Raw genomic sequence first — 13,143 nt, 5'->3', positions numbered from 1 at the left:
TAATGCGACCGATTGAGTTGGATCTCCAATTGTAAATATCAAACGCTGACTGACAAAAACTCACAATAGTCATTGACTGGGAAGCGTCACCAACCGAATGTTGTGTACTTGTACAGCTGCGGCTAAAAACAACAATACATTCAACTCACATCCAGCTCGCGCTGCAGATAATTTAACATCATAGTTTTTTTTCCCTTTCCTTTTAACTCTCTGGAATAGCCACTGTGAAATTGTTTCCTACAAATGTCAAGTATGTGGTTTTACCTTCAGGCCAAATCATCTAGTGTGTGCGTTCTGATGATTATAAGATTACAAATTTTAAAAGTCAAATCCGTCATTATGTCTGTGATTTCTCCCACGTTTTGTAAGATCGGCCAAGAGTTGTAAATCCTCTAGTGTGCAGCAGCCTTTAATCGGACCACAGCCACTTCAGGACATATTTCAGAATGTCAGTTAGACAATTTAAATAACGGCTGGCACCAAGATAAATATTTTATTCTTTAGTTTGGTAGTATTTAATTTGATTAAGGTTCCATTTGATAGTAAACAGTCATACATTTGGTTCATTCATTTCCTTTGACAGATGTTGGATCGCCTGTTTCTTCAAGTCAGTGACAAAAATAACTGCAATATATCAAATATGTTGAGTAACTCTTCAAATAAACTTCATATCAGACTGTACAGAGGAGGAGGATGTTCCTCTCCTATAACTGCTTCAAACTGTGCATTCTGATTAGTGAGATGTGTGTGTTAGATGTGAGAAGCGGAACCTGTACCCTGCTCTAACAAAATGCTGCAATATCGCTCAGCTCAGTCACTGAAATGAAAGCTTTTATTATCTGGATAAAGGTTTGAAAACTTTGAATGAAATGTGTTTAGTGTCCAAAGGCTTTAAGACAAAACGATGACAATGGCACCAAAGACATTAACCACTGTGACTATATCAACAATACATGCAATATCATTAATGAAAGTTTCAAACAGACACACTCAAAATGATTCTGCACAGCAGCAGCTGAACCGAGCTATGCACTTAAACGTAAGTGTAGGTGTCGCTGTAGAAAAGAACATGACATTTACCAAACAGGTTTTCATGTAGACCCACTTGAATTCGTGCTGAGAGAAGAAGTAAATGCGCAGTTTTGTAGGAAGAGAAACTCTTCAGGTTTATGGTTTCCTTCCCTGCTTCATAATCACAGGGAAGGAAACCACAAACCTGAAGAGAGACCTTAAGGCGCACCACAGATATTGAGGGAACCTAACGTTGAGATATTAAATGACGCTTTACCTTTGAAGCCATATGAAGCCAACTGCCAAAGGCTGCGGTGTAACATCATCTAGTAGCATCGCACAACAACGGGACATTACTACATTGCTAACAGATGTAGATTTAGTCTCATTGAAAGTCAGTAGCACGGTCGGCTACGTTAGCTCATGTTTTACTTAAGACAAATTGTGTGGGTGCATTGAAGATGTTAACTAGGTTAAAGCACACGCAACTTAATTTCCATACACATTTCCGGTCTGTTTGAAAATGTCAGTGACAGTTTCCAGATATTTTATTTACACATTTATATAAATGGCAGTTTACGAGTTATTATAAACACTTATTGTATAACACAGTCTAGTACAACACTACCACAAATTAAAGATTAAAATCGACACGTTTCTGGCGCAAGCCTCAGAAAACACAGCATTTGTCAAGTCGGGATTTATTGCAGGGCTGTTGCACAAGGTTGTTTTGATGTCAGAGGCTTTTTTTCACAGGTTTACTTTTTGATTGACTCAAGTTAGATTTGCTTATGTTGTTGCAGTTGGATGAAATCATATTTGAAGGAGTTTGCTGAGGTTTGACAGAAATACTCGTTCTCAGTCTTTGACCAGGACAAGACTATAACAGACAAAGGAAATAACTGGTTGAGGTTGACTAAATAGGATTCAAAGTAAAACTCAGGATTAAGACAGCGAAATTCTGTTGCTGAAACCAAAGCTTGTATCTGGATACAGGTTTGAAAATTATTAATAAAATGTGCCTAGTGTGCAAAGGCCTTAAATTGAAAACAACAGTAATTATTGCCTCAGTAGATTTATTAATCAATTGTTTGATTTTATATTTCTTGGAAGTCTAAATTGCGTTACAGGCCCAGGTACGATCCAAATAGGAAAAAATAGGACCCTAATTTATTTTGTCCTATTTCACATGAATGATATTAAAGTTGACGTACTGTAGGACCTCCACTGATTAATGCAGCATGTGTGCTCATGACGTTTATAATGATGGACATTCATGTTGAGTGACCAGCAGTGGTTACATATGAGGGGAGGGGGCTCTTTAAACCTGCTGCCTTACACGGGCCCCCGAAGCCCAGTTTGAGGTCTGTAAGGCTGCTGCTTCCCAGAATCACAGCAGCAGCTCTCAGCGTCTGTTGATCCTCACATTTCTCACAACAGACTTCTCATCAACAAGGTAGCTGTTGGAACATGCTCCCTGAAACTGCTGATGTCACTCAAACTGTCAAACGTTTTTTGAACAGCGTCTCCATCATCTCGCTGACAGAAAACAAAGTTCATTCACACGGACACACATCGCACACACACCCTCCTTCAGTCAGGGCCTGACAGTAGCAGGGTGTGACAGCTCCACGCCACGGTGCGTTGCTGTGATTGACTCATGAGGGTTGCATGAGGTCATGGCCAATAAAGTGTCACTAACAGTTAGCAACAGAATTGGCTTGTGCTAACTTGCAGTGAATGGGTGTGTGGAATTGTTTAAAGGATGTCCTTACCGTAACTCAGACGTCTTGGGAAATCATTTCCTTATTTTCAAAAGCATATGAGTTTGTACTGACTGTTGAAAGGGGACTGATTAGCCTTTGTTGCAGAAAACGCCCCCACGTGAAAAGCCATTTTCATTTGGCTCATAACTTTGGAGACAAATGCCAAATTTTCCAGCGTATTCAAGAGAAATGTTTTGTTTCTTCAGGTGCTTTTCTGCCTAAAGAAACATTCTTTCTATTGTTTTCTAGTCTTCTTTCCTTTACTCGTATAAATTAAGTCAAACCCACATCCTGCAACTGCAAACTAACTTAACCATTGTCTAAATTTACCATAAGTGATTTGGCAACATTTGATGGAGATGTAAACATATTTAGTTGCAGTAACTCCAACATTATGAATCCTACTCATGTAGGTATTAAGCTTTTCATCAGAAAAATGCCCGCAACCGCCAATATACATGATATCAATCACTATTGATCCACATCCAGACAGAGAAATATAAAACACTTTTTATCATTGAAATAACATTTTCCAGGTTTTTGTGGCCTTGGCAGAAGTGCATGTGGTCAAGTGAGGGCGAGTGAGAGTGTCCATGTATCTGCTCAAATATTTTTTGAGCTAATATTTATATAACTGCAGGACATCTGCTATTTTACACAGCGATCAGAGAATTGCTGTTCATCTTTTCGTTTTCTACAGTGTGTTATAGATTTCACATAAAAAGGTCAACAAGGCACAAATATCTGGCTGTCAGCTTTGGATCGCTGGTTTTATTTTGGCTTCATCTTCAACCTCAGAATAGGACAACATCAGAACAGTACTCGGCTCAATGTGTGCTTATGCCTTTGAATTTGAAATCACTTTGGAATCATTACAATTTTTTCCATTTTCTGGATGGCAATGCAGAGTTTTACTTAAGTCCAGAGTCCAGAATTTGCTTAATCCATCAATCAGAGGCTCCCTATTGATTAAGAACTGTAGAGAAATACCCTGGCCCTAACAGGCACAACTAATCCACACAAACAACACATCACATGTCTTCCAGAATCAGCAGCTACGGATGGCTAAGCTGTGCAGCAATCCACAGTTTTGCTTTCAGCCTGTCATTCTTCCTTGAATACTTTCTGCTAGTTTCTCTCACTCTCTCTCCCTGTCAAACTTGTACTTTGGAAGAAATACCGTGTACTTTATTCCCCTTCGGCTGCCTTCTCTTGGTCATGCCGTCTGAGATGCATAGAGAATCGTAGCCATTTCCTCTGGAGACTGGGACACACACACACATGCTTGTTCGGTCTTTCAGCTGACGTTTGTTTTCGCTCAAAGGCTTTATGAGTTTTCACAGAATGTGAGAGAATGTAGAGAATTCTAATTTAAAAGTCAAGAGGACTTTTGCAGACTTTCACAGATTCCCACTGTCACTTTTTCCTTAGGTCTCGTCCAGCTTTTCCTTCTCTTCTCCTCCTCTCGGTCCACACACGCAGTTTTACCACCACTGCCCTTAATGAGGTGATACTGTTTCAAATTGTCAGGGAAGAGAAAGACCACATGTCTCGATTTGGACGTGCAAGGGTTATGACTTATGATCCTGCTTCACTAGTTTGACAACTGCCTGCACGGAAACACACACTCTTACACAACCACTATGGCAGTTGCTGTATTCATATACCATCCCTAACGGTCACATTTTTAAATTTCATAATCAGATGTTCTCTTTCCACATTAAACTGGGTTGGTATCCATATTTGCCTCCTGGTTAAGTTGTACACACACATACGCAAACTTCTTCTTAAGATGATCGGTCAACTCTGTCCGGTTATTTTAATTTGCAGAAGGCATTCACATGCAGGAATTCAGCCCCTGACGCTCTCATCCTGCCCCGTCATCCTTTGACTGGAGCGGAGGGTTGAGCGGGGGGAGAAAGAGCCGGTGGGGTGAGACGAGACTCTAGAAAACATTTCATGATTTGGGATTTTATTCAAAGCCGTGTGGGAATAAATGATTTCTCTTCAGATGCCAGGGTAATTTCAAGGTAATCCTTAAGAAGGCTGGCAGCTTGTTTTTTTGCCACCCCTCTCTTTCCCTCAGCGCCCTCACCTGCTTGCACAACTCCAGGACCAAACTCCCCGACTGAACCTTTTGAACAAATTATTACAGATTTTTATATTTTCTCTCTCTTTCCTCTACATCCACTTCTCCTTTGTCCTCTGTCCGTCTCTTTTTTCACTCTGACATTTTCTCAATCGATCTCATGGACGTATTGTCTGTAAAAATACTAAATCTACAACAAAGGGCCAATATACTTTACACGACAATGTCCATGACAATGACACAGTAGAACTGCACTGAAGAGAAATGGCTTCACTTTAAATCTGCCAACGATGTTTAAGCAGGATGAAATGTATCATAAAAGAGCCTCAGACACCCATTTGTCAACCAGAAGTATTCTCAATAGCCCATAATGCAGTGCAGACACGAGGAACTACACACGTCTGCCATTGATCTTAGTGTAGTTCAGTTTTATAACAAGTAAATAGCAATTTAGCTAAACTTTAGCAGTTTAAATGTTCGTTTTTTTACTTCTCAATATGTGTAGGCTGTTGAAAAACAGTAGCGCTATAATCCAACAGCATGAGATTCAGCTTTGTGCCACATATCAGAAAGAAAGTCATGATAGAACAAAGACATCTGTCCCTGTAGGGTTAGAGTCACACTGAATCTCTACTTTCTACTTCACATTCACCAAACGTTACAGTGTGACAGTTCAGGAGGAGACTGCTGACGGTTTTATTTTTTGCGACATAAATAGTTCATGCTATGTATGTGATTTTATTTTTGCGTGTTGGAAATTAGCATATGTTGCTTAGCATTAATGTGCGTGAACTTTCCTCAGATGTCGTCACTGTTTCCAAAAGAAAAGCCATTTTCAGAGACTCAACAAGATGATCAGTGACAGTCTGAGCTAGTTTTCAGCACAGCAAGTCTTCTTGTGTTTCTTAAAGAAGGTCAGGAGAGAGAGAGAGTCTATTCACTGCGTATAATTCATTCTGCAGTGTTTAAGAACTCATATTTCAGGAGGGTCCATCTCTCTTCCTGTAGCTCCAGGGACAAATTAGAAATTAGCTCCTTTAATGTGTTGTTGGAATGAAACAGTTCACTTCCCTGTGTGTTACCTCTGAATTAACCACAGTGGAGCTCTGGCACTTTTTCAGTCCTGACTTCATCGCAAACAAACCAACAAACTGCTCTGGCCAGCAGCCAACCGACAATTCTAGAACGACCCGACTGTGGTTTCCACAGCGACGGCGCCTTAATTGATTCCCTCTCTAATTAACATGCTTTAAGGACAGCTGGGCCAAGCGGCATTGTGTTAAACGTCCTCCGAACGGCCCGGTTATTAGCTTAATACCCAACTGGTTATCTGGATGGTGTTGGTACACACCATTCTGCTGTTCAGCACAGCATTTTCTTGTGAACTCGTGGAATGCGAATTGGATTTATTCAGTTGCTCTGCATAATAAAGAGGTTTAATGTGTTTATCATGGTTGCTGTCCAGAAACAAGAAAGATGTTTTCCCTCTCTTGCTGTCGATCTTCCATTATCTCTTATCTTTATCCTGCAGGCCTCTGCGAAAATATCTGGATTAATGCAGTGAATGGAGATTTAAATTCATACTTTTCTCGTACACAAGTCGTTGTACTTTCACCTGTAATTCATAGCAGCACAACAGTTTCCTCGGAGTGTGAGGAGAAATATGAGTATGACACTTTACTTGGTATAGTTTACAGCTGAGGCAGGAATGATGTTTTTTATTGTGTCTCCTATGAGCCACAAGTCCCCGAACCAAAGCTTGTCCTTATTTTGACACGGCATATCGCATTTCAGCCTCAAAACAGGTGGAACCCGGACTCACAAAGAGCCTGTCAACAGCTGTAATGTGAGCCTCTCCATAGCCATAAAGTGCAAAACTGTGAGTGAGCAATATTGTTCGCATTTTTTCAAAGTAATCCTCTTGTACCTAACTGCTCAAAAACTGAACCATTCACTGACTGTCAGTGGCTTTCAATTTATTTTGTGGTGGGCATGAGTGATATGTTTTAGCTGCTTGTGCTAAAGGGCACACTCGAGTTTCATGAAGCTTGGCCTCGTGTTATGGTTGAACATGACTCAGTACAGTACAGCGCTCATTTTCTCCCACTCGGGCCTGAGTGAAGGGGAGTGCATTCACAAATGGGATACATGACAGATGTAAAGAGTTAGAAAATCACAAGTGCCTGCTAGTGCCGGGATTGTGTTCGGTTTCCTCTTCCCCTCTCCTCAGCAGAGAGTGGTAATAACTACTCTGGCATTAGAACTAGAAAGGATACCGATAACTGCTCCTCTGATAACTTTGACATCAGCTGAGCTGTCGCAGAATAACAGTGACAGTCCAACATTTATATGTCAGCGTTGTCTGGGTTTCTAACAAGGTGGGAAATAACCTTTTTTTTATTTGTGAACATACCAGCCCCTGTCCAAAGTTTGGACAGAAATATATCAGAACTATGTGTTAAACCTCCTCACCGTGATTACACAATGTATAAGAATTATATCAACATATATATTGGACTTTGTCAAATTGCTTATTATTCATATTGTTTAATTGCTCAGCTCTATATTGGTAAACAACTCTATCTTAAAGATCCAGTGTGTACGATTTAGGTGAAAGGGATCTATTGGCAGAAAATGAATATAAAATCATCGTAGTGATGTTTTCACTAGTGTGTTTCATCTAAATTGTACAAATTTGTTGTTGTATTTACCCTAGAATGTGCAACTTTATATTTAAATACTATTTACATCGTGAGCGGGTCCTCTCTATGGAGGCCGCCATGTTTTTTTACAGTAGCCCAGACTGGACAAACTAAACACATTTTGAGTTTTTATGACAACTGAAGGCTGCCATCAGTATTCAGCTGCAACATGCAACTTTACCAATAGATATCATTAAATTCCACACACTGAACCTTTAAATAAATAAATAAATATATATATATTAAAGGCATGTCAGCTAGAACTGAATGTTTCTTTTGGGGTATTCAGAGCTAGAGAGACTGAGAGACTGACAGAATCTGGTGTCAATAACAAGGATAATAGTCCTTCCTCAACATCCCAAGCCCCCCCCCCCCCCCCCCCCCCCCCCCCCATCCTCCCACCCACCTCTCAGCATGTCTTTAGTGCTTGTTCGCTCCATGTGAAGGTCAGTTTTGTTCCAAAAGTTATATTTGCCTGCTTTCTCATGAATGTTGGATAGTGTGCGTATGTGCACATGAAGCAAAAGGATGGTCAACACGAGCAAACCGTGTGTCTCCACATGTTCTTTAAATCTGGTATTCATGCCCGTGTCCTGGCTTCATACTCCAAAGCCCCATTTGTTCTTGTGTCAGGGCAGCTCCTCAGATATGGTGTGATGGAACAAAGACCACCTTGATGAGGGTGGACAGCAGGAAGCGCCAGCAGGTGGTCCAATTAGTTTTCCCCATGCTGGGATGAGTGTTAAAGAGAAGTGCTTCATGCCTCAGGCTGAGTCTTAACTCTGAACTCTGGTCATAGTATGATGTGATATGCTTCCCACAAGTCAGGCTGTCAAATGAAAATAAAATATCGGACTAAAATTAGCTGTATCAAAAGATGCATGGCAAATGATTCACAATCTATTAAACTGTAAACTGTAGAAAATTCATTGATGGTTTGATGCTCAGTGATTCAAATTTCACAGATCGTGATTTGCTCACTGGGTGAACTGGAATATAAACATCAGGATGATTGCAGATGTTTTACATTCTAATTCCCACAGAAATAGATTGTGCAATGAACACATGGTCAGTCTTACTATGTTGAGTATTAAACATACAGGACTTATCCAAACTGAACACCAGGAACCTTTTATTGAGTTTAAAAGAAAAGCTGAATGTTGCAGTTTGGAAAAAATAGGACTTAAATATAAACCTTTTTTGTTTGGGGGGGGGGGGGGGGGGGGTCTGTTTCTTAACCTTTTAATCAATGTTCCACCTAAAATGTGTCTGTAATTAAATGCCACACATCATCCTGCCACCCAGGGCCCTTGCTCCTGTACACCACCCACACTGCTCTACTCTATCCCCACGAGGCTATGTGTCATCTGATGGACACTAAAATATACAAGGCCTGTTATATCTAGGCAGGAGCGATGTTGTGTCAACTTAAGAGCAGTAACGCAGGAGACACGAGGAAGCTCTATGTTCCACTGGGACCCGCTGTTCTCCTTACTGGTATTATGTGGCGTTGCAGAACATGGATTTCAACTGTCATAAATCAGATTTTACTCCCAGAGAGACTAGAGGGTGGAAACTGTATAGAAGCAGATAAAAAAAAAGAAAAGATATCTTATACATGAACCAGTGCTTTATGGACCGTGCATTGCTGTGTTTGTGGTTTAGGAGACCCAGGAGAGGTTTCCAAAACTGGACCAGGTGGATGACTGGGACGAGCTGGGCAGTGGGAAGTCGGAGGGCAGCTCCACAGGCTGTGATGACGAAGATGGATGTCAAGCCTCAGGAGACGGTGAAGAAAATATCTGTAAGTGTCCTTCACTCTGCTGATAAAATCCCCCGCTTGTTTTATCATTCACATCCCACATCATGTCCACAACGATCAGTGTGATGATTAAAAATATCATTGTGATATTTTTAAATTGTGCTTTACCTTTTATCAGATGATTTAATGCAGTTTATAACCAAGAACACAGCTGCTTCTGATTTTTTTTTTTCCGGAGCCACATTTCACCCGCCCACATGGCGAGGGGAATTCACTTTAACACACGTTTTCCCACTCTGCGATCCTAACTGCATCTCCTTGAGGTTACAGCGAAGGTGGCGACACAAGAGGTTCACATACACACACACTAACACATGCACACACACACACACATACACACACACACACGCACATTAGTGAAGAGGTGTTAGGACTTGTGTTGGCTTTGATGATAATCATCTGATCTCCTGTAGAAGCCTCATGTTAATCATCTCTAATTATCATGCTGGTGTTTTTTTAACTACACAGTCAAACTTAGGGGTTTGTTGTACAGCATTTACTTAGTAGCGAGGTGAGAGGAGACAGAAACGTGGGGGAGATAAAACACTCTCAACCATATACACGATGGCAGCGGGTGCGAGGTTGGGTATAAATGTTATGATTTTTTTCTTTTTATTATGTGGTTGGTATATAGGCCATTCGGGGATACTGTGCGCTGAGGCATCCAAGCAGACAGGAGAATGTAACGAGGGGAAGGTCCAGTGATAAGCTGATTCTTTTTGGCTTCCCCAAGTGCAAGACTGCAGTAAAGTCAGATGCTGATTTAGCAGTCATATATATATACATACATAACATTTAGCTCTGTGTTATGTTTACCAACACAGAGGGCTTCATACATTAACATGTGCATTATGATGAGAACGCCACTAAATACAACAAGACATTGGAGTGTGCCGGTCGTCGAGATGTTCTGACCATGACATTCAACATTTTTGGCAAATAATCTAAATTATTTATTAATCTAAATTATACATTTATTATTTATGTTTATTTAATATTATTACAATTATTGTTATATCATTATCCATATCAGTTTACTCGGCTTGGCCGTGACAACGACTATGAACCTACTGTCTCTACCTGTAGTTTGCAAGATGATGTGTCAAGGATTATTTATGACTAGACTACGCTATAATTATGGGGAAGTGTAAGTAATTCTGCGTTAAATTTAACCTACAGAAACTTTGGCATCACTGGATCTGTATGTACATTTTCAACAGACCTCATTTTGTCACCTCAAGGGCAACACTGACTTGTTTTAGGCCTATACATTTTCAGCACACTTTTTTTTACAAATTATATATTAGTTGGACCACAGCAAAGACTGACAGGAAGCAAGACATATCCCATCAGTGTCTTCTCCTATCATGATGATGATTACTGGCTTGGTAGTCAAATCCTTATTGTACTCATGTAACACGCGGTGCTTGTCTCATGTAACTACTTGCAGCTATTTGTAGTCCTGGAAGTGGTGTAAAAGGCCACAATTGTCAAAATGATACTATTCTAGCACAAAAAGCAAAAATGAGACCTCATCCACTGCAATTTATTTATGAACAAAAAAATACTCACAAGATGTGAGGGCTCTAAATCAGCATAGAAAAGATCATACAGCCAGTATGGTTTAAAACCAATAGTTTTCAAGGTGGCAAGGAGATGATCCATGCCAATATACAGCTAATGCACCAGTCAATAGCCATTACACTCCCAGTAACACACAGCTCTGGACAGGTCATTGCTGCCCTGCTCCTCGTTTTGATGTGGATAAAACATGCCAGCCTCCTCAGAGCTCTGACAACAGAGGCAGTATTTCAGCAGGGGATAATCAATCAAAACCACTGTCTGAGATTTACGGAACAAAACCGATTAGACTGTGCTCAAAGTACAAATCCATATCTTGGTGAGCTTTGTTCAGCTGTACTTGAGCCTTCAAAACAATGTTGGTTACACTATGCAACTTGGAAAAGGTGACCGCCCTATGTGTATCTATAAAAACAGACTGCAGATTATGAGGCAACTCTGACTACATAGCTACTTTCAGACAACTCTGGGAAATTGGGTCTGGATATTTTCCGGACGCTCACATATAAAATAACGCAACCAGATATTGTCCAGGTCAGAACAGGAATATATCGATAACATTCACACTTTTGCATCCGTCTCGTGTAAGAAACGTTTCAACATTCGACATGTTCTTGCTGTAGCACTGGCTCACACCGAATTCCTTTAGGCGTTTTCCAGAAAACGTCAGGAGCGATTGGCTTCGACATTTGAAACCTCACGTACAGCCCCTACGGAAAGTTTCAGGAAAATGTCAGGAGTTCATGGCATGTCTAAAAGCAGCTTATGCCTCAAAGCAATTTGTTTCTCTGTGGACTATGAATGCTAAGAGCTGGACAACACTCGTCCTCTGGAGTAAAGACTCTATTTATATTGTCCATTTACACTGGCCAAGGCTGGTCAAGTAAGCATGCACTTATCCATGATACTCACACACTCCCCTGCTAAGCACCATAAAGTGACCAGTTCTGGATCAAGAATTTCCTCCGACTATTTTCAAGACTTTAAAGCTCAATATACATCTGACATCTTGAGGCAATGTAGTGCTTGACACTTTAAAATTAGCATTTCAATGTAACATTGACTCATTGGGATTAAGACATGTTAAAGAAGAAATAGAAAAACAAAAAACAGATCGTCTGATCTATTATTCTCTCATGACTTCACAAACATTGGTTTAACCACTATTGATTCAAGCAACAACCTTGGCAACTGTTAAAGGAATTCCTTGTGTTGGTGGGATTGTAATGCATTACAGTGATAGGAGGCATATTTTAACTTCCATCTGCCTGTTCATTTGTATGCCTCTGTAGATGTGGCAGAGCTCCCAAGGTCCATGTTAAAAAGGGGGCATGACCACCCACTGTTCTGCTGAGGGAGACTTCATTACATGTTAATGAATAGCACTAATCTGCAGAGGACAGACTGACTGTCTCTATCATCACTCAGATATGATGGAACCGCTGCAAGTCTTATAGGAGATGAGATTCATGCACACAGCCCTCTGCATTATAAAATGATGCAGATATATGAGCTTCTATAAAAAATAACTAAGAATAGTTGTGAAAACCAAAGGATTGCAGGCAACTATAGGAACACTGAGCTATATATATATGTATATCTTATGTATGTGTAGGCTTGAGAGAGGGAGTTGGAAAAGTCACATTCTTTTCACATACTCCAATTTGCTCTCCACTACTAGAAGAAAGCGCAGTCTGATTGCATGATCTCATGCCTGTTTGATCGCGGTTCAGATCCTGCTACTTTTGCCTGGAGACATGCTAGTGTACTTTGTGCGCCAACTAAACAAGGCCTGGTCATGTACGAAGCCATGACCACAGCCATGAACAGGAGAATTATTCAGTGAATCTTTAATGAACCATATCATCCCTCTGCCCTGCGGCTGTGAGAGCCTCCTCTGTGGTGCATTTTGTGGCGTGACTATGGCTTATTAACTGTATTGGCCCAGGAACACTTATGGCTGCTCTTTCCAAAGGAGCTATTCATTTGTAGCTTGCCTATTAACGCATTAATCTCTAAAAAAAGACCCACAGTGGCACGTTAGACTATCTCTCCATTAAATATCAAAAGGAGACTCCTAATGTCTGTGCATTTGTCTGCCTGCTTCCCAACAGTCTTGAGTGAGATTATGGCACAGTGGATGTGCAAATCTGAGAAAACAGACATGGAAGA

The 13,143-nt window shown here is 40.6% G+C and overlaps 1 protein-coding gene across 2 annotated transcripts in view; it reads left to right on the top strand.

Annotated features, from left to right (window-relative positions):
- The window catches only part of LOC117777945 (glypican-5-like), a 95,196-nt gene that overhangs the window by 67,417 nt on the left and 14,636 nt on the right, over positions 1 to 13,143 (top strand). For both annotated transcript variants that reach the window (XM_034613062.1, XM_034613061.1), the window contains one exon: positions 9,234 to 9,372. In XM_034613062.1, the coding sequence (XP_034468953.1) occupies positions 9,234 to 9,372 (139 nt within the window). The remainder of the gene's footprint in view (positions 1 to 9,233; positions 9,373 to 13,143) is intronic.

This window comes from Hippoglossus hippoglossus, chromosome 17 (genome assembly GCF_009819705.1).
Source record: "Hippoglossus hippoglossus isolate fHipHip1 chromosome 17, fHipHip1.pri, whole genome shotgun sequence".
Lineage (NCBI taxonomy): Eukaryota > Metazoa > Chordata > Actinopteri > Pleuronectiformes > Pleuronectidae > Hippoglossus > Hippoglossus hippoglossus.
The sequence above is the reverse complement of the archived record's forward strand: the minus strand, read 5'-3'. Positions and strand labels throughout refer to the sequence as shown.